At 34.7% G+C, this 23,229-nt stretch overlaps 2 protein-coding genes across 2 annotated transcripts; one reads left to right on the top strand and one right to left on the bottom strand.

The window, feature by feature from the left end:
- Nucleotides 1-2,307: 2,307 nt before the first annotated feature.
- Nucleotides 2,308-8,182, bottom strand: LOC114756809 (transmembrane protein 33 homolog). Its single transcript, XM_028945751.1, has 9 exons — nucleotides 7,966-8,182; nucleotides 6,838-6,961; nucleotides 6,537-6,643; nucleotides 4,752-4,877; nucleotides 4,542-4,662; nucleotides 4,312-4,396; nucleotides 3,536-3,649; nucleotides 3,381-3,420; nucleotides 2,308-2,817 (listed from the first exon to the last, which is right to left on the bottom strand). The coding sequence occupies exons 1-9, from the start codon at nucleotides 8,131-8,133 to the stop codon at nucleotides 2,665-2,667; spliced, it is 1,038 nt and encodes a 345-aa protein (XP_028801584.1). The 5' UTR covers nucleotides 8,134-8,182; the 3' UTR covers nucleotides 2,308-2,664.
- An 11,670-nt stretch (nucleotides 8,183-19,852) lies between these two features.
- On the top strand, nucleotides 19,853-20,359 carry LOC114756822 (uncharacterized). The gene has a single exon (XM_028945764.1). It carries the CDS (start codon nucleotides 19,853-19,855, stop codon nucleotides 20,357-20,359), a length of 507 nt encoding a protein of 168 aa, XP_028801597.1.
- Nucleotides 20,360-23,229: the final 2,870 nt, after the last annotated feature.

Genomic DNA, 23,229 nt, shown 5'->3' with positions numbered 1-23,229 from the left:
CCAAAATTTTTTCCCCGGTTTATTCCTGAAAAGCCGAAAGGACTGCTCCCTTTTCTCCCCGAACAACGCGTAAGGATTCCTTATTTCTGTTGGTTTCTCTGTTCAATTGCAATATTTTCCAGTTTGATCTGTGCGCGCTGCTTGCTTGGAGGTCCGCAGTGGCCTGTGCTGTGCCTTGGAATGTTTTCATACAAGGGTATTTCACAGCCAAAAAACCGTTGATGTCGACCTCTCTTTAGAAGAGATTTCACATCCTCCGATGAGCGATGGAGATCGACGGGAAAGTCCATTCTCAGGGGCCCGTGACACTAGCTTCTGAGGAACATCCAATGAAGAGAGGAACCGAGGGAGCTTGTGATTGAAGAAATCTCAGGTTCAATTTACCATCTAACCTACTTGGGCGTGATTATATTCATGAAATCGCATGGACGAATTGCGGCACGCCATACTTGGGAGTTCTACTTATTATGTGCGCATTTGGGGAATGAAATAAACTCAGTTTCAGCTGCTATCCCATTTAATGTTATATGCTGCGTAGGCATCTGGGTTGCCAAGACACTTTGTTAGCTTGGACTAAATGGAAGTAGGAAGCGTTCCAAAATTTGCTTGTAGGTGTAAAGCCACTACAAGAAGATAGTGGCAAAGCACAATACGATTGGAATTTTTGCTCTGATGGGGTATTCACAGTAAAATCATCCTATGAAATGAAAGATCAAGGCGTGACGATTTGGGGGGAGGAGGAAGAAATATGGCGGCTAGATAGCCAGGAGCTCGAAGTGAAGTTTTTCTTTGGCCTGATGGCTAGTAGTTAAAGAGAAACTTCTTAACAGGTTTGTTTATCTCGACTTGTGATGGGCTGCACTAGTTTATCAGTGATCTTGAGTTCTGAAACTTCTAATCAACAGGAAATGTAGCTTATGTAATTGTGGGAATAGAATAGAAACTTTCTTCCGAACAGTGACATTTTAGCAATAATTTACAGACAAAGCACCTGATAGGAGTGAGGGTAGTTGCGAAGTCTGAAATAGCATGGTGAATCCTGAAACAAAAGCATCTTGGAAGAAAATAAGCAGTTTTGAAGACCTCTGCCATGGGATTGTGAATGCTCAGATATATTGGACTGTCGTATCTTTTCCTCTTTCTTCCCTACCCCCACCCCCACCTTTTTCCTTCTAGAGGACGGTTTAGTCCTAAATGCAAAACTATGCCCTGATTTAGTACAAAATCAAAATGGGAAAGGGAGTGAGAATGATAGCATGTTCATACTTGTGTGGAAGCAATTGTTTGAGGTGAAAATGAGAACTTTTTCACGGTAACTTATGGGAAGCTCTCGTTTTACTCTAATCACTTTGTTAGAAGATAGCATTGTGTTCTGATGCTGAACTATGGGCTCATAGGCATGAGAAGCTCCCTTTTTGAATAAAACCACTTTGCCATCAACCAAATATCATAAAAACACTTTCTCTTACATTTTGCCCTTTCCTTGAATCCCTTTTCCATGAAACAAGCGCAGGCTATGAGAAATCTTTGATGGATTGGAATTAGCATGGGTATGCTGGCTAAAGACACATTCAACTGGGAATGGAATTGACTTGGCTTTTTTAGAGGTAAATTCAATCAGAGGTACCTTAGCTGTCCAACTAATAATAACCAAAATGAAGCAGAGAACGTATGGTTAATGGCTACTCAAGCCTCGTATAAGGCTTGCAAAATTCACAATACTCCAGAGGAATTGGGGTTTAGCCATTAGACGTGCTTAATGCGAGAAACAAATATGCGTTATGATTATAACTGAGAGTTCATCATTTTGAATAACTACCAAGTGGGATTCTCGCTCTATGAATGATGATGCCCATAGGGTCACCCATCTCTGTATGTGTTCAAAGTTTTAACAACGTTTATATTCAATTCCAAATGAAGTCTCACTTTTTTTTTTCCCCTCATTAATTCATTTATCTATTTTTAAAAAACCTAGCTTTCTATATTTGATTTTACATTAAAAGATCTTATGATCATAATTTTGAGCCTAACGTCCATTGCTCGTGTCACTTGAAATCAGGGTTCGAGGTTGCCTACTTTTTTAATAAAAAAAAAAAAAACCTCAGTTTTGATTTGAACAGGCAGTTACTCTCACCAAACATGTTCTAAGCCAAAAGAGGAGTTTGCAGAGGCCAGAATTAAATGGGGAAAAACTTTTTTGACACACTATTAGAATTCATAGTTCAAACTCAAAGTCAGTTTGAAAATTAAAACCATCGAAGTACTTGACCAAGTTTTTATGAAAGGCAGGGGGTATCAACACTTACCTACAGAGCAAGTAGTCTGCTTTTAATGTGAAATTTAAAGCATTTAAACAACAAAATATTTTTGTTAAGGTTCTTGAAATGTATAAATCTAAGTCAGATTTTCATCAATATCTATCTATTATTATGCATTTTCATCACCTTGGCTTCAAATGCATTGAGTGACTGAACTAGCTGGAATATGCAATCCTACAGGCTATGCTTTTGAAGATACAATACTCCAAAACGAAATCTTCGTCAATAGATCATTATCAAAGCTTCAGTTCTACCGGCTACAGAGTCATTGATAGGGAGTCCTTTCTATTTCAAGACAGAAAAAGAGTAACATTTCACATGGCCTGTGTATATTCCCAAGCATCTTCTACCTGAACCACCATCTTTGGACTGCCGATAAAGGAGCATTCAATGCCGGAGCATGGCGGTGGATGAATGGGGTCACAGTCCTCCCAATTTTAGCCCAAACACTTTGATGGTAAGAAGCAGTAACAGGAGCTTGATACATGAGCTTCAAAATCTGTGAAAGGAATTTTAGGCAAAGCAACAGAAAATTTTGTGAGATCTGCAACAACTCATTATATAATATATATATAATTGTTGCCCATGGATGCACTGCATTACTACCTAAAGAAATTTGGAAAATCATGACAAAATCTGTGAAAGACAAATATAAACTAAGGGCTCATTTGGCAGGCGAAATAGAATGCAAAAAGGGGGAAAAAAAAGAAAAGAAAAAGACAAAGAGAATGACCCTCATGCCCATACTTCTAATGAAAATATTAAAAAAGAGATAGAAACTGATTAGAAATGATGACAAGGATATAATAGACATTACATAAATTTTTACTTTTACCACTCTTTGTTGATAAACCAAACATACCCCAAAATATTTGGCATATGTACTCATGTATGAAGTACTGCTTTGTTCAAGATTTTTTTTTTTTTAAATTTACCAAAGATATCATCTAATTAATCACAAGAAAGTTATGTTTTTCCATTGATAAATCACATCACATGGACAAAAGACAATGTAATATCCATGACAACTACTTGAACAGGAATCAAGGAAACGAAACAAACCTGCCAATACATGAAAGTTTGTAGTATGTTGCGCTGCCACCTGCATATAGTTCAAGGAAAGAAATGAAGTCTTCATTATCCTCAACAGTCAATACAAAGGAATCTGCAGAAAGGGAAAACTAAGAATAAATGTTAGGAAAGATCAAGAAACAGACGATAGCAGTGATATGATCAGAAGGAAGCCAAGCCCAATCTCAACATGTGACGTCAGGATATTAAGGGTGGTTGTATTTGATTCCACCCAAACACAAGATTCTTCCATATATTTCCTATCCAAATAAAAAATAAAAACAAATATTAGTTATTGGTAGCTTTCAAGCAATCATATTTGAATTAAATCTGGGAAAACCAGAAGAATCTGCAATCATATACGAAGTCCACAAGGCACAAAAAAAAAAAGCCAGTTATATGGCTAGACAAGAAAGAGTAAGTAGTTATGTTTTATGGGGGGAAAAAACATAACTGTCCATTATTTATTTACTTTTTAAAATCTTGATTATGTATATTTCAAGATTTTATGGAGAGAAAAAGAAAGTACGTAGTTATGGAGGGTTTCTTGAAGGTTAGAAACAACCCATTATTTATTTACTTTTTAAAATCTTGATTATTTATATTTCCAATTAGAGCATAGTTACTAAACTGAATTCAATATTTACCATTTTTCATTTCAAAATAGTAATTTTTTAGTTGACAGATAATTACTCGAACTCTTTAAAGTCAACACTCAACACTATTTTAACAGGATAAAAAAAGGAGAAACTATAATTATATAACTTTTCTGTTTAAAAAATATAAAGCAGAGTATAAAAGTTAAATGATATACAGAGGATGGTGCATGCTCAACTATGCAAATAATTAGTAAAGCAGAATCATGCCAGTTCATGAGAGCAAAACAACAAATTCTATATAATCAAAGTACAATAAATTTCACCTGTACAGAGTGGATCGACTGAAATTACGTCTAAGGAACTTGGCAACATGCTCCAGTGACCGGCATAATACGGGGATCAAAGCAACTACAACAAAAATATATTAAAAAATAAAAAATAAAAAAGGATAAGACATCAAAGTGAGATGAAATAATGAAAGTATTGATGGCAATAGAAAATATGCCAAGGAAAAAAAAAAAATCAATGAATCAATGCCCCAACAAATACTCACATTTGAGGCAGAGATGTGAAGTAGCAAATGAAAGACAGTATAATAAATATATAAAATCCTTCGTTCCAACTATTGACTGGAGGTATATTTGCAAGGCCTGCAAATTCCATGCTCTTGGTTTCTGCAATAGCACAAAACAAGTAGTAAAAACAGTCAGAAATGAGAACATTAATGAAATAATATAATTATAGACCAGAAAAGAGAACTCACCCCATACTGCGAGTACAAGGAGTATAGAGAAGAGCATGCAGTGCCCAAAAAAGAAAGTCGATAAGCTCTTTGTGAAATACTCCTAGGTACCAGTGGAATGACAGCAAGCATAGCAATGACGAACACCTGAGTGAAGAGATTACAGAAAGGCTTCAAGGTTGACAATCCGGATGAGTGAACAGTTTGACAGCAAGGATAAAAACTGATTTTTTTTTCCCCTGTTGGTGAAATAGCTAGGTCCATTGGAAACATCCTCTGCCCTAAGTTTTATTTATATGCTTCAGCTTTATATTTCTCTTCCCAGTATTTGTGCCACTAGATGTTTGTTTTAGATATGTTTGTGATTTAATTATATTCTTATAATCTATCTGTAATCTTGACAGAATCCTATTAGGAGATAAGATGATAGGGTTACTGTGCCTACACGTGCACGGTTTTTCCAAATGAATAAGACACTTTTCATGGAATCAACATTTTGATCATTTTCATCAAATTTTTCATAGCATAAAAGTAAAATACATCCACGGAGCAAATGATGAATGAAACAGTTGATTCCCAGTTATCTTTTGTACAGGAGATGGGGATTCTCAGGAGATTATTTGCAGGCTAAAGAAATGGATTTGGACATCCAAAAATGGTCCTTGGTGCTCCATGGCTTTTTGTAGCAGAATACTTGCTTTTGTATCAGAAGAATAAAAATGATCATCATCAGTGATCAATCAACATATTTACAACCACTTTCCAACCAACTTGGGTAAGAAGTAGGATAATTTGCTTCAACTTACAAAGCACAAGCTGCTTTTCAAATCTGTAAAGTCATAAATTTGCATAACTTTGGCAAATATCGATGCTAATGGCACTAATTATATGAGATTGATGATGTCTGGGACATTAGCTAACAGAGTTCTGACATATTAGATATAGTAATAGGAACTACCTATCAGCACAAACACAAGCGAAGAATATGGCACCAAAACAGAAGATCTATGACAGGAATATGAGAAATACCTAATAGAGGGGTTACCATAACTAATAACACAAAGACAAGCTCAGAGAATTCAGATCCTGTTGGTATGGAGAAATTGACACAATCGCTTGATAAAATAGTTAAAGCTTTCCCAACTCACAATTCCCAACCAATGAAGCAACACTAGATTCCCACATATCACAGACTCGAGCCACAAATACTCATATACATCAAGGGTAAAGAGGAACATGCAAGTGATAACCGACTATCTCAACCAAACCAGATCCAATACTCCCCTTTTCTCTCCTTTCTCGGATTTTCCTTCATATATACCTTTTACCAGCATTTTAACTGGTCCCTCCTATCTTTGCATCATTTCTCTCCTTTTACTCTTATGATTGTCTGCTTTTTGACAATTTGTTTACATTCAGCCAATGTTTTGAAAATTGTAAACTTAAACTATATGGACAAGTGAGGCCTCAAAAACATGACAAATAACAAAACTTGTACCCTTTTTTTTTTAAATATTAATTTCGTTCCTAAATATAGCATTCTTTTTATTATACACAAGGGAAAACAGTGGAAATATGAACATTCGAAACACAAAAATATAATCCACAGTGTCATAAATTGACATAAAAGCATCACAATCAAAATTTTGTTATAAACATAAATATTCAACCAAGCATTCAAATACAAAGAAAATGAAGAAAACATTGATTTAAACATGGTCATTAGACTGTTCGTATGCATGGGAAATTATAACTAATTATCACGAATGAATTCATATGCTAAGTGTGTAAGTCAAAAGACTTTACCCAAGCATTGACAGCAAAATGAATTGTCTGCCGCTCCCAACGCAAGGGAGTTGGATTGGAACCTGCAGTTGCTGATGTTCCTGAAGTTCTATTTGTTGATCCTGTTCCTGGAGCATCAAGGTTGTTATACATTCAGTATAAACAGCAAGTTAAGCTGGCATCCAAGGAAGGCCAAAAAGAAAACAACTATCAAGCTAAGCTAGGCTTCTTAGGATCACTTCGTGTTTTTTTTTTTTTGCCCCCCAACTTTCCTTTGAAATTCTTTTACAATTATGATAAAAGTGCAAAAACATAAATTCACCTGAGTTTCGTGTATAAGCTTGGTCATTTCTTGATGGGGGTGATTGTGATGATGAAGTAGCTGATGGTCTTGTTGACTGAGATGAACTACTGGTAGACATTGGCTCTACTATGAGATCAGGATCCTGTTTAATATTCATAGAATCAGAAGCACTTCAGTCAATGTGTGAAATAATTTTGTTCGAAATATGCACTTGGTTGGTTCTCATTGGATAATTGAGATACCCAAAAAAAAAAGAAATCTTATTAATCTGTAGCAACTTCCAAACGTTACGTCAATAATCCATAGAACGATATGCTATGTTGTAGAAACACTAAATCAGAAGCAATGAAAGAACTTAGCAAGTATGTAACTAAGCAAATTCTCTACCATTAATCCTGGACTAGAAGATCAGTGTCTAGTCTGACTAAAGGATCAATAGAAGCAAAATCGATCAAAACTTGAAATTTGATATAACAAACTCTACCTTAAAAGCACTCAGTTCTCATACTATTAGCAGCAAAAAAAAAAAAAGTCTAATTCCATGGCGCATGGGCAAATTAGGTTACTAAAATTTAAAATGCAGGAAAATTAAATTGATTAATAGGTTGCCTATAAAAATAATCATAACCTGTTTAACCCAAGTTTATTCACAATAATTCTGATGAAATGGTGAGGAAATGGAAGTTTAGCTTCGAAAAAGAAAATTAAAAAAAAAAAAATCAAAGAGTTCATCTCCACAAGTTATAATTCAACGAAACACAATGATTTAGGTCACATAAAGGAAAGTAAATGACAAAAACTGTGCAAACTTAAAAAAGTCCCATTCATGCTGAATCTGAAGACTTGAAGTCCAAAGGTCAAAACTCGTTAAAACAAGTACCATAAAACCGGCAAAAAAAAAAATCCCAATCTAAAAAATAACCACTATGCAAAAATAAAACAGCCCAGTTTAGACCCATCATACAAGGGCTCTCGTTGAGAATTACGAAGCAAATACAAACCAATCATGAAAAAAAGAACGATAAGAGCTTGGAGTAAATTTCATCACTTCCAGAGAAAAAAATGCACATGCACAACAAGGATTAATCAATCATTCTTTGATCGAAGCGTATGTGACCGAAAAACAAAGAATAATAGAGCAGAGACAATGTAGCGTTGGTAGAACTTGCGCTTGTAGTGATTGACAACATCAGAGTTGGAGGCCATATGGGCAGGGACGAGAACATTGGACCAGTAATCGGCCCATCTCGGATCGTTCTGGTAGTCATACGCCGCCGCCGCTATCTTCTTCAGCTTTTGTGGGTCTTCCCCCATTGCAATTGAGAACTGTTTTAATGCTTCCTTCTGCTTTCTACTGGACTGACTTTGGCCAGTTCAAAGCTCGCTGTTTCCCTTCTAGGTATTTAACAAGTGTCACCTTACTATGATTTGCAATTTTAATTTATTATTTTTGGCCAAAAATTATTTATCTTTTAATGAAGGGACAGCTCATAGCATTTAATTAGTGAGAGCATTACGGCATTGTCACATCCCAATCCGACCGAAATGGGCTGGCTGGGCCACAGGAAAAAAATTAAATAGGCCTACAAATAAAGGGAGCAATGGGTTACCTTTTTTTTTTTGGGGACAAATTGGAGATAAATATCCATTTGGCAATTTATTTGTAAAATGGGACTTAGATTTTTGTAAAGGTTTGAGGTCCTGTAGAAAATTAAAAATAAATACCTTTAGTGCTTAATAGATGAGAAAGAGGAAAAATCAGAAAAGAAAAAAAAAAAGTAATCCTGCATAAATTTTTTCTCCTCCCTGTGTCCTCCATTGCATCCACAATTGCTGAGGGTTCTATCGGAGCTCCGGTCTGTTAGTGAAGGCTAGGAAGGTCACTTACATCAACATCTTTTATGGATTTTAGTGTTTGGTGGAGGTGATTGTAGTGATATTCATTCTTGACTTAGCTGCCTTTGATACTCGGTACGTGGGCAAAAAACTCCTTAATAATTTGTGGCCTCAATTGGTGATTATATATTCATCATTATTATATAAGCAGATGCATTTATGAGACTAACATAATGCACTTTGTGAAACAATGAAAGAAAATGTCATCCCCAAATATGTTGTTTGATTTCAAATTTTTTTATCGTAATCTAGTTTAACGATAGTAGATTTTGAAGGGATATCAAGAATTGGGTTTTGGTTTTATCTTCTGAAAGAATAAGTTTTTATCTTGTCTTGGTTTAACATTATACCAACATATGATTTGTTGAAAGTTGAGTGAAGTCATTGATCCTAATTGTGCTAAGTGTTTACAAGTGAATGATATTGTAAACTTTGGTTTATTTGACATTGACGTCATGTATTTGCAGGTGTATAGTAAATATGATGAATAGATTAGTGAAAGAAATATATTGCTTCTTTCACATAGGTGGGAAGGTCACTAATGAAGGGAGGATTCAATATGTTGGTGAGAGAGCAAATGGAAGAATGATAAGAGAAGGAATGTCAATAAATGAGCTTAGAATAATAATATCTTTATGTCTTGGTATTCAAGGTAAAGGATTTTAGTTGAAGTGCACATTGTTGGGATTCGATGAAAACACTATTATAGACATAGAAGATGATGAAGGCATGCAACAAGCAGTACAATTTAATGATAAATTTGCATACTTATATATAGTTGAAGATGTGAATGAGTTGATAGATGAAGGATTGCTCATGATGAATTTACAACAGTAGCTCCCATGAATGATTAAAAATGTGTACACCAATTTAAAAGAATTTGTTATTAATTGTCAGTATTTTTTTATGTAGGTCTACTTTAGAAGGATCATATGGATTATGTATAGTTGGAATCTTCATCAAGTAGAATACCACAAGACATACCATATTTAGTTCAAAGTGTACTTATACCTATCCCTGAGCACGGGGTTGAGAAGTGAAAGGACTTGCTTTGTGGTCCTCCTAAGAGTTTCACAAATGCTGCTGAATTTAGAGAAGCACTATATAAGTATAGTTTGGCACATAATTTTGCATATAAGTTTGTGAAGAATTATGTAAGTAAAATGATAATGAGGTGCAAGGTGGATGGGTATCCATAGAGGATCGTTGCATATCAAGTGGGGTAGGAAGAGTCAAGTTTCTTACACATGCATACGTTTGAGGAAAAACACAATTACTCATCACAGGACAATCTAATTGTATATTACAAATTGACCCCAAGCTTAGTTTGTTCCATAATTAAAGATGATTTGAGGGACTGTCTAGAAAAACCACTAAATGAGATAAGACGTGAAATTTATAAAAAAATATGGTTTATCAATATCTTATGATCAAGCATGGAGAGGTAAAGAGAAAGCATTGACAGAGATATAAGAAGCATCATAGTAGTCATAATGTTGATTCCTTGGTATTGTAATAGACTAATAGAAGTAGACCCAAAAACAGTGGCAAAATGGGAAGGTAGTAACCATAGGTTTATCAGATTATTCATCACATATGGATGTAGCATAGAAGGATTCCTGGGAGGATTTCGGCCTATTTTGTATATTGATGGAAATCATCTCAATGGCCATACAAGAGGACCATGTTATCTGCATCAGCTCTTGATACTGATATAATTATACCCTACTGCATATGCCATTATGGGTGGGGAGACCAATGATGATTGGATATGATTTATGCATAATATGAAAAAAAAAAAAATTTAGGCTCTCATAAAATGGTGATTGTATTATATAGACATAATGTAATAATACATACTGTCCAGTTTATATTTGGGGCTTAGAGGCATGCCTATTACTTTAGGCATATCAAAGAGAATTTTAGTTCAAAGTATTCAAAGGTTTATAGAGGCTTAAGACAAAATACACAAATTAGGAAGGATGATGCTTTGAAGATGTTAGATGAGATTATATATGTTAGAACTGATCGTGCCTTTCAAAAAGTAATGAACAATATGAGATGCTTTAGTCTTGAATTGGTAAAATAGCTTAAAGATCATGGTGATATTGACCATTGGCCATTGTCATGATTTCCATTTAGGAGGTGAGACAACATAATTGCTAATTTGGCCAAGTCATATAATGCATGGCTTGTGAAAAAAATAAAACATCAAAAAATGTGTCGCCTTACTTGTCCTCCATCATCTGTTTCTGCCATTAATGTCCTACTGACCATTGTTATTAAAGGGCTACTTACTCTTTTAATTTGACCTATTGTACACAACTAATCTCGATCAATATCTTTATAACACATTGTAACTATAATCCTGTCGTGTGTACATCATAAGTAAGTCAAACAGCAATAACCAAATAAGATGAAGAAACTTCTCTTCTTCTAATGTTCCATCAACAACATATCTTACTTTTTACCCTCCTCTCCTGAACACATGCGAGACACAATGTTAAAAAACTTGTCCTTCTCAGTTATCACTCTCTTTCTCCTCTTAATGGGCTTCAACATGGAAATCCACAGAGAAGTTATTTTTTGACTTGGTATGATTGTCCTTTTTGATGTCTTTTGGTCTTCTCCCTTGTCAGTCTCTTTATCTAATGACCCTACTCCCTTATTTTCTTCATCATACACAATATTGGTGGGCAATCTCTCAATGATTTTATCCCCTCCATCATCATTATTACTATCATCATCACCTTTCTCTCCATTATTATCACCTTTCTCACTATCTCCTTCCTCTCCATCATCATCACCTTCATCAATACCTCCTTCCTGATCATGATCTTTACCTTCAGTAATATCTCCATCATTATCACCTTTGTCACTACCTCCTTTTTCACCTTTACTATCAGATGGAAGAATCACTTCCTCATCACCTATGTTGTCAACAAAGTCCTTCAAATTTAAACTTTGCATCCCTTCTAGATGGAGCTGCACCTTCATAAGCTCTTCCACAAATTGGTTACTAAGCCTTTTATGACTTTCATCAAGTGCATCCATCATCCTTTGATGCACTTCCTTTAATTCCTGCATAACACATTTATTAAATGGTTAAACTCATTACACACTAATGAAATTTATACTTACAAATCTATGAACACACCGGTAGTAGATAAGCAACACTTATTATATCTTCCTACACTTTTGTAGACTTTCTTTTGTACAATAAGCCTATGTTACTCTTTGACTTTTTGTTGACCAATTCCTTTAGTCTCTTGTTCATCCAATATGCAATAACATTTCTTAGGTCATGGTTAATAGCTTTTAACAATGGGAATTTTTCACCCAAATATAGCTGCAACAACAATCACTGAACACCCCATATTAGCCAATTGAATTAAATAGTTACAAAAACATTTAAGAACATGTTTAACTAAAAACATACCAGCAAGAAGTATAGACATCCACCCACAGTGCAACTTGCATCTCTCCTTCCTAGACAAATTCACATAATCTTCTATTTCCTTTTAGAGGTCATTCATGATGTACGTCGCCCAATCATATTGTTCATATCCATTCATAGTTGAACACACCACCCTTAATAACTTGTCACAAACTTTTGCACTTGAAGTCGGGGCTGGAAATGTCCCAAGTGTGACCAACATAAATAATAATTCAAAGTGCTTATTATCCTTTCTACTTTTTATATCAGCTAATATCATGCTATATACAACATTATCATACTTTTTCTCAACTTCGTATATGTGTCATCATTTTCATCTACATCTCCTTTTACCTCTTTCCCAATATGGGGCACACCAAGCAATGTTCCCATATCATTTGCCTCAATTTCTTCTGTCCTCCCCCTAATTTTGAATTTATGTGTTGCTGGACATATGATTGAATGAAAGCCACAATTAACTCACATGAGAGTCTGTCACAATCCACATTTCACAACTTAGAGAATCCTATATTCTCTATCCTTTGTCTTAAACTTTCATCACTTTTAACAAATTCCACTAATGACATGAATTGACGAACAGAGTAACGGGTGAACATTTTTTATTTTCTCTTATTTTTCTTCTTCTTGTGCCTCAATTGTTTGGCCCTTTCACTATATATTTTCCTCTTATCGATAGACAGTCTTGCCCATGCCTCTTTTGCCTCATTAGTTCTATTTACTACACTCTCGAATTTTTGTCCTTTTGTAAATTCCTCTCTAAATAAGACATACCCATTCTTTGCCCCTTTTGAAGTTGATGTCTCTCCCTCCAACACCATTTTTTTTTACACTACACATTACTAAAAGCGTGTCAGAAAACAATTAATCTCCAAGCATGTAAGAACAATGTTAAGTGGAGGAATGCATATATAGTTCAACAATGCGACAAACCTAGTAGTATGAAATCCAAGTAGCATAAATTTTGTTTGCTAAAACTAATTCATCAACTTTGACTTCTATAAAAATGAATAAATCAAGTTTACATAAAAATTCTACTGACTCTTTTGGAACAGAATTGGGCAAATTTCATTATTTATGGTTGTTGTAGTGAGTGTCTTATGAAAAGTGTTGAATCTAATTGAAGAATATGCGAGTGTATATATCAGCAATCATTTAAAACCAACCCTACTTTTGGCCCCTACTACCATTCTCATGCATAGTGTTCATAGGCAACTAGTTATAGATTTAAACAAGTTGGATGTATTATATTTCGAACTTGAGTATTTGAATGAAAAATCAATGAACGAATTCTAAAATTATTATTCTAGAGGAAACAACTAGTTAATATTATGCTTAAATGCCACTTTAATTGGATAATTTTGTCATCTTTGCAATTGGTTCCAGGATATTATAAATGCTATTTGTCATGATGACGACATCAAAGTTGTATTTTTTGTTAGTTCGAATGTTGTGAGTAATCTCATCAATTTATTATTTCAATCCGGCTCTTTTATGATGCCTCTTCATATGACCCTCAACTAAAGTTCTATTTTGATCAAGGGAAAACAAATAAAGGGAAATTTTTGAAAAATGTCATAAGTCCTCTTCTTTGGATGGATGGAAAAGCAAGGGACAGCTAATCAAGTATTGTGAAGTTTTAAAATTTTCAGTTCTCTTTGAACATTTAAAATTTTATTCTTGAATCGAAGCATAAAACCTGTTTAAATGCTGCTTTCATGAGAATGCTTGTGTTCATTATATGCTCGTCTGATCATCCTTTTCTATATATAAGGCTGGAATGCTATATATTCAATAGCATCAGCTAAAGGAAAACGTGTTTAAGTAAGTGCGATTCATCATTGTGGTTTCTTTTTCCTTTGAGAGATTGTTTATCTGTACACATGATATGATATAAAATCAATTTGGGTTGGAAACTTAATCAATTCTTGTTTTAAGTCCAATATGGGAGTAAAAAATCATGCAATTGTCATGGGAAATTAATGTTATATGCATATGTGGGCTATTATCATTGTACTAAAAAAGATTATCAACTTCACTATCATCAACCAAATCTACTAATGCCAAAACAAGAGTTCAACAATGAAAACATGGTGCAGTAGGACAAGGGTGTATAGCTCTCAGCACGGTTGTTTTTGTTGGACAATCAAAGCCATGGTATCTTGTTTCACATTCTCTTAAATTTATTTCATGATTATAACTCCTTCAATAGCACCTTATCCTTCTGGTTAAATTTTGATCACAAATTAAAGCAAGTATTTCACCTTTGCCTAGTTGTATCATTTCTATTAATTTATCTTGTACAGAAATATGATCTCACATTTCTAAAGTTAGCAACTTATACTTTCTATGCCTTTCTGTAACCATGAGGGGATTGGTCAAAGGATAGCCGGCTCCAACTATTTGAACTTATTGTGATAATGTCTGTGGAAAATGTGTTCCAATTCTTTTTAGTTTCTAAAGCCATTAGCAATGTAGCAGTCTTTTGTATTTATTGAGGCACCTCAAATTTGGATATAATTGCAGCCTTTATAATATCTTTTCACGAAATCAATATTAGTTGAGTGTGCCAGCACACTTAAAACGAGTGTTCAAAGTGATCCAGATACAGGCCTTGGTCCAGTCATCAGCAAACAGGTTTGTATGAGGTTTTACATGTACTTACTCTACATTATCGATTTGTATTTTCAACTAAACATATCTTATTATTGGCTTGGGGGAGCCTAAACATCATAATCACAAATCATCAATGTAACTTTGTAAGCATTACTGACATGGTTTCTAAATGAACCTCCTTTTCACATTGATCATTTGTATAGTTTCACTACCCATCAACAAACATAGAGAAGGAATCTTAGACAAACTTACCTTTGTGTCAGCCCAAATTGCTCCTTTTCTCTCTTTCTTACCTTCAATCGATTCCCACAATGTAACCCTACAGTCGTTCTTTTCCTTTCTCTTCTTTAACGGTGACCACAACACCATAAATATGCCCTTCCTTCTTCTCTTCTCTCTTCTTCGACAGCGGCAGCTTCCTCCTCTGCTCTCTTCTCCTCTCTTCTTTGTTCTTCGTGTCGTTCTTCAACCAGGGATTACACTATGAAACAACCCACGCCTCCCCCTGGCTTTTGTTTAAAATAATACTCGGGACAGTTTGGTCATTGCATATAACATAAAAACCCCAATTTGGTCTCAACTAATCAAAATGGCATTCCCCTTATTCAGGTGATGTTTTTGGCATTATGAAGTTTACCTGTCATTTTTCTGTCATTTTCCCTAAAAATTTTGATTTTTAATGAAAATGCTAATAAATAAATAAATAAATAAAACGAATAAAGACTTTTTGACCCCATAATATGAAAATTTATAATATAGTAACCGTCATATGAAGTTTTGTTTCTATAATTTCTTATTATGGAGTCAAAATGTCTTTATTAGTTTTATATAACATTATTATTTGCTTCTATAATTCTCTTGTCAAAAAAAATCAAGTTTTTATATTTTTATTATTATCTTTTTTTTTTTAATAATCAATCCAAAGTTCCATTACAAAAACATAAGTTTACCAAAAATATACTTTTTCTTAGTTTCGCTTAAAATTTAAAATATTCAAAAGGATTATTTATCCTAACTTTTTTTAATAAAATGATTAAATATATTAATAAGACGTTAGTTCAACATAGAAGGATTACAAAAATATAGATCTTATAAGACAACTTCACACACTAAACACCAATTAAAAAGTAAAGTACATAAGAGTGAGCTTAAGAACATTAGACATCACTACAATCACCCTAACTAATCTAATTAAAATGAAACAAAAATCATGGACCAACAGTAAGATAAAAACCATGTCAAGCCACAAACACAACATTGATGATCCATCATCAAGACATAAACAAGTGGGATATCTTTTGAAAAATCTTCATACTGAAATGTCACATCAAGAAAGATTCATCAACAAAAGTTGATGAAGAGGCTTATGTCACTAACTTCACTCTGGAAAGAAGAAAAATGGATATCTACACAAATTATCCTCTTTTAGTTATCCTAAAATTAAAAATCACGCAATGTTTCTCTTAAAGAGTATTTTTATTTTGTTTTAATAAAAACTAAAATCTTACTCATAAATCAAAATAGTAGAGATTAGCATTCTTCATCAAGATCCACCCTTTGAAAGGAAGGTAGAGATTGATTAATGATACAAAAACTAGCTTCCATCTTATCAGAAGCTTTTGCCAAATGATCAACAGCCAGTAGAAAGATTATTTTAGAGGATTTATTGTACTCCTTATGAATACTCTTCGTAACATCATCAACTATGTCCTAAAAGGGTGGTCACAATGACAACTCCTAACATACCATCTCCATTTAACTTACATGAACTTAAACATATGTGGATAGAAAATAATTTAAATAAGTCTCATCAAAATTATAAATAAATCTTGTTGGGTAATTTTGTTTGGTGATAACCAAACTAGCAGAAAGATTATTTTAGAGGATTTATTGCACTTCCTATGACAAAAAGATCAAGTCAAAGAGATATAAAGAGAAAAGTATATCATCTCATGTAAATAGATTTTAATTCTGACTTGCAATTAAAACATCAACTACACTACTTAACACATCAATCAATCTCTGTATTTTTTTGGTTTTTGCCAAAAGAAGTATTCATTCATTCAAACAACAAAGGTGATGTTTGGATTGCCGTTACAAATGTTAAAAGGCCCTAGGAAATTGTGAAACTAAGGTTTGCAACTGAACTGGAGATGAATGGTTGTTTGGCTGGGACAATTGACCCAACCAACTTTTAAGGCAAACGGTAAAAGTTTCAACACTGAGCATGAGGTACTTTTGGAGCATTTGAAACTAGGATCTATCGTTATTGGAGCATTAATTAGATCATAAAAATATGACCTACCAGTTTTAACCCTCCCTGCATTTCCCCTCCCCCGAATCCACCTTCACATTTGGGTCACTCCCTCCCTTAGAGCTCATTGCAGTCGCCAGGCATTCCATCTTCACCGTCATTGGCTGCTCTCCCTCCCTCCCTCTTGCTGGCACTTCTCTGTCTTTGACTGTCATCGGTGCTTCTCCCTCCTTCACTCTCTCCATTTTCTCCCACATGACTGAGCCTTCTCCCCTGCTCTTCTCCCTCACACTCTCCCATTGTCTTCTTCCATTTCAAGTGGTCCTCCGGTTGTTCGACCGAGCTTGTAATTTCATTTGCTGTTGGATGTGCCAGGGATCAGCCAAAGTCGATTTGTTACAGATCGGTGTGGTCTTCTCCCAGATCTTCATTTCATCCTCAGTGAGTTGGTTTCACCGGGTCTATTAAGCTTCACCGTCCTTCATCAATGTGTAGCTGTGCTTCCTATAGATCCGACCATCTTAACTCCATTTGATTTCTACTTCACTCGATTTACCGTGGCAGCCTCAACTCATAAGCAAGTCTTCAACTCGCAGCTTGAACTCAACACTTCTCTGTCCATCACTCTCTTTTGCTTGGGGCTATTTGAAGGTCTTCAACTCGCAGCTTCAACTTGCAGGTAAGGTCATGTGTGTGTGATACATATATATATACACATATATATATTTGAGATAGACTGAGATTTGGTACAGAAATTCTTGCCATGTTTGAGTTCTGATTGTTATTCTCTTTTTCTTTTAGATATATTGTCAAAGCAGAGGGCAAGTTTTGTGCCTCTTGATTGCTACTGCTTCTGTCCGTTTAGCTTCACTCTTCTTCGAATTCTTGTATTCCTCTGATAGCGGTTTGTGGTTTTAATTCTCTTGTTGTATCTGATGAATTTGCTAATTTTTGTGCCCTTGTCTAATTGATGCTCATGGGTCAATATTTCCATGGATGAGATGAGTTTGTTTGTGGTATTATTAATGGAGTTGATTTGCTGCAGATTAGTGTGGTCTTCTTTTAGATCTTCATCCTTAGTGAGTTGCTTTCCAGATCTGTTGAGCTTCACTATCCTTCATCGATGTGCTTCTCATAGATCCGGCCATCTCTACTCCCTTTGACTTTTACTTCACTAGATTTACCATTGCAAGCTCAACCCACAGGCAAGTTTTCTTCAACTCACAGCTTCAAGTTGGCGCTACTGCTTCTCTCCGTTTTGCTTCACTCTCCTTCGAACTCCTCCGCTCGTCTGATAGTGATTTGTGCTTTTAATTGTCCTGTTGTTTGTGATGAATTTTCTATTTTTGATCTTGCATGTTGTTTGTGATGAATTTGCTTCACTCTCCTTGAACTCAGTGCTACTGCTTCTCTGCACTTGACTTGTGTTGTTTGACTTTTGCTTCACTCGAAATGCTGCTAGGAGCCATTCTAGGAATATAATCAATCTTGAATCTCAGACTTGTGGGGGGGTTTAACTTCAAATTTGTTTTCCTTTTTCAGAATATAAAAAAGTCATGAGCTTAAACAATATCATATGGATTGATAAAGTTTGTTTTACCATGAAGGAAGTTTATCATCAATCTTCATCAATCATTTGGTCGAGGATTTTAGCTCCTTTTCATGATTTTAACATTCTTCTTCTTAAATTAATGTACATTCTAATTTCCTAGAAAATAGTTTTTTTAATTTGTTTTAGCATGTTGTAAACTCTGTTATTTTCAATATTTATTCTTAGAATACATGGGACTCATTATTCAGGGGATTCATTTAGAATTTTGTGCTCTCGGTGAAGAGGGATGTGGTTTGGCTGCCCTCTGATGTATAAAGTGGATAAGATATATGAACATTATTAGTTTAAAAATGCATTGATTGATTGCTTCTAAAGAAAAAGTTTAAAGCATCTGTTATTGCTTTAATTCTCTATATGTTGTGGTTTATAATGAATTTTTAGGCTGTATAAATAATGATAGGAAGTTTAATGGGGAATGAGAATGATGTCTTTTGTCATAAGATATTAGAGATCTTGTATTGTTCAAGGAGCCAACACTTTTTCTTGCTCACGGTGGGCATGCCTCAAGGTGTTGGATCAGTAACACCCCTTGATTGAGTTAAATTTTGTGTAGTAAATTGTGGGTTTATTCCTATGTGTTACTACTTGATTCTAAACTTATTGTGGATTTGATACATATGTAATTTTATCAAGAACAATGAGTAACAATAAAGGCAAAGCATATTCGGATGCAAGCACTACTAATGTTTTTCTCAAAATATGCATGGACCAAATTTATAGCAAACATCGTCAAGGATCCTCGTTTACAAAGTAAGGCTGGGACAACATTCACAAAACATTCAATGAAAAGACAGGGAGAGGATATGAGAAAAGACAGCTGAAAAATAGGTTGGATAACTTGAGGAAAGAGTGGAAGGCATTTGAGCAGCTAATTGGTAAGGAGACCGGTATAGGGTGGGACCCTGAAAGGAACACAGTGGTGGCATTGTTGAGTGGTGGGAGAGAAAGAAGCGGGTATGAACTAGCTTCTGTTAATTTTTAAGTAGTTAGTGACTTTTGAAAATAATTTAACTTTTGTTTACTTTTGGCTTTGCAGGAACATCCAGTATATGAAAAGTTTAGGTAGCATGGGTTAAAATTTTGGACTAAATTAGAAACCATATTCAAGGGCATTATGGCATCAGGATAGGATATGTGGTCACCTTCTTCGACCCAGCCTGAGCCATAGAGGGCTGATCAGCCAAATGATTACCGACTAACAATGGATTGGGAAGAAGGTTCAGGGGACATTGAAGACGGGCTTTTAGGTGTTGACACTAGACGCCGTGTAGGAGTTTCGGACAATTTGGACGGCATCAATTTAACTGCAAACACATCAAACACTATACCCAGTATACCTAGTGGTTCAGGGAGCCAAAGGAAGGGGAAGAGAGGTGAAGGGTTAGATAAGTACAAGAAGCAAAAAATGCCAGCGACAAAAAGAATAGCAGATGCAGCAAGCTCAATTGAGAAGGCTTTAATTAGTACAGCAGCGGCAGTAAACAAAATCTCCAATAGTGATAACACTACTGAGCTGACCACTGATCTGCTAAGTATGGAGGAAATTGTTAGTGACACTCATCTTTGTGTCGTGTGTTGTAATCTGCTAGCAAACAAGACTTTCAGGGACATATATGATGGTCTGAGAGAAAATCAAGAGGTATTAGTGGCTTGGTTGAAGCACAATGCTGAAAATCCACTGCCATATGCTGCAACCAAGAATCCTTGAGTTGTGTCCGGGGACTTGTTATGATTTTTGTTTTTCTACCTTAATATACTACTATATGTTATGACGATGTATTTAATGACTAGGTTTAATTTTGTGTGTTTCGTGACTATGTTTAATGACTAAGTTTAATGTTGTGTTTCATGACTATGTTTAATTATTATGTTAAAGTTTAATGACAATTTGTGTATTATCTTTTCTTTTTTTTTTTTTTGGTGGAAATTTTACTTACATTTAGTATTTATCTATTCACAGGTAACATATTTATTATGTCTGATTCAACTGAGGGTTGGGGCGAGAGTTGGGGTGAGGGTTGGGATGAGGATGGGGGAGACAAATGGTCTCAATTACTTCCCGCTTTACATGAACACACAACACAATTATCAGAGCTAAGCGTGTTAATGGGTCAGTATGTGACACCTTTTTTGTGCAAACAGCCATGTAGAACTAGTGAACAAACTGGTTATTTTGGGTTCAAGAACTTTTAGACGGGCATAAAGGACAAGCTAAGGATATGTTTTGAATGAAAACAGAGACATTCCATCAGTTATGTTCTAAATTGGTTGAACATGGGCTACAAAATACTAAGTACATGGGTGTCTATGAATCTGTTGCCATGTTCTTGAATACAATTGCTCATGGCCAGTGTAATAGGATGATTCAGGAAAGGTTTTAGTGTTTAGGAGAAACTGTCAGTTAGCATTTTCATACAGTGTCAGCTGCTTGCCTCAATTTATCTCGAGAAAATATCAGGCCAACTGATCTTATATTTTCCTATTGTCATCCAAATATAACAAATGATCCCCAATACTTCTCATTTTTTAAGGATACAATTAGAGCAATTGATGGTACGTACATAAACTATAAGGTTAGTCAAGCTAGGCAAGACAAATATATCAATAAGAAGGGATTTCCTAGTCAAAATGTCATGGCTGCATGTGATTAGAATATGTGCTTCACGTTCGTGTTGGCAGGCTGGGAAGGCAGTGCACATGATACCCATGTCTTTCATTCTGCTATCTCAACTCCATCCATGAATTTCCCTCATCCACCTGAAGGTATATTTCTTTAATTCCCAAATTAATTATTTTTAAATTTAGCTTCACTTGTATTATTTTCACCTCAACCTAATTGAGTCATGATTTTCTAGGAAAATATTATTTGGTTGATGTTGGTTATCCATCACAAATGGGATACCTTGGCCCGTACAAAAGTGAGCGTTATCACCTTCCAAACTTTAATCGTCACCCAGAATTTACAAATCACAATGAGGCCTTCAATTATTATCATTCAAGTTTGAGATGCACTATTGAAAGAACTTTTGGAGTGTGGAAGACTAGGTTTGCAACCTTAAGAAATATGCCCAGATTCAAGTTTCAAACACAGGTCTACATAGTTTGCAACAATGGCTGTCCATAATTTTATCAAGCAAAATTCTCCAACTGATGACAGCTTTATAGAAGTTGAACATGGAAGTGTAATAGACAAAGACAATAGTCATGTAGCTGGTGAGGCATCCTCATCAAGTTTAACATCTGCCGCACAAATGAATTGTGTTCGTGACTCAATTAGGGACCATATTGTGCAAAGCTTACAATCTAATTAGTTATGTGATTTCATTTATTTTAATTAGAGACCAAATGAATTTTAATTTATATTCATGTTTGTCCATTATGTATAATTAATTAATTATCTACAATGTGTTTTTAAATTTTTCTCCATAACAAATATTTTTATTTCATAATTTCACAAATATACTACTTATATTTTACCATAATAATTTTATACATTTTTTTAAACTATTATCACATTAAAAACATAAAATTTCAAAAACTACTATTCAATAAAGTTCATGTCCTTTTTAGTCATTTTATAACTAAACTAACTTTTCTATTAATTATCCAAACAACTTTCAACTTTTTCAACTGACCTTTTAGAAGTACCTATCCAAACATACCCTAACTGACTTTTATTCTAACTTCAGTTACAAGAGTTAGTTGGACTAGAAGTCAGTTTTGCCCAACACCAATCCAAATATACCCAAAGTTATTACAAACACCAATCTAAAAGTAGCTAGCCAATGAAATACATCAAACTCAACTCTAAAAACTATAAACAGAGTTCCTAACACACCACGATACTGTGAAGTAAATTCACAAAACTCCCAAAGGATAAGACTGCAAAGCTCTGTCCTATGATCCTTGACAACGGCAGGAAAGGGTGGTTGTCTTATGACTTGCTCAAATATTGAGCCCAACCCTTTATTGAAAACTCGTTTTTACTTCCGAAGTTTAACGTATTAAACTTGCTTTGAAAAACTATGGTTACTCCCTATAAACATTTTAACATGTCAGCCTTGAGTTTAACGATAAAAAGTGCTTTCAAATATTCGTTTGTTTTTATTGATCTTAATGTGTTGACTTCTCTTATCTAAAACTTCATTCATTCATAGATCTTGTTTAAAGCAAACCCGTATTTAATGTCTTAAATTCTATATACCTAATGCGTTAACCACATAAGCAACACATCTTTTAGCAAATTTCTTTTTTTACCCCCGAAATCTAACTATCATTAAATTAAGAGAGAATTATTATGAAGCTCCAAGAAAAAACATAATTATTAAAAGTCCCAATAATAACAAAATAGCTTGCAATGACAAAATCTATAATAGGAAATTATGAATACTCACTTGTCATTAGGAACTAGGTAATTACTTTATTTTATTAGAAGCTCATCGCAAGTCTCCCTTAAATTAATCCTGGGCCTAAACTTGTGTTCCTCCTACACCCTTCTCTCTTCCTCCTTCCACCTAAATAGCTGGAAGATTAATGAGCTGCTTGAATTGAAAGTCTCAATCAATCTGTAGTCATATA

This window comes from Neltuma alba, unplaced genomic scaffold, assembly GCF_004799145.2.
Source record: "Neltuma alba isolate B1F8T4 unplaced genomic scaffold, ASM479914v2 tig00010511_pilon, whole genome shotgun sequence".
Classification (NCBI taxonomy): domain Eukaryota; kingdom Viridiplantae; phylum Streptophyta; class Magnoliopsida; order Fabales; family Fabaceae; genus Neltuma; species Neltuma alba.
Note: the sequence above shows the minus strand (reverse complement) of the source record. Positions and strands in the feature narration are given on the sequence as shown.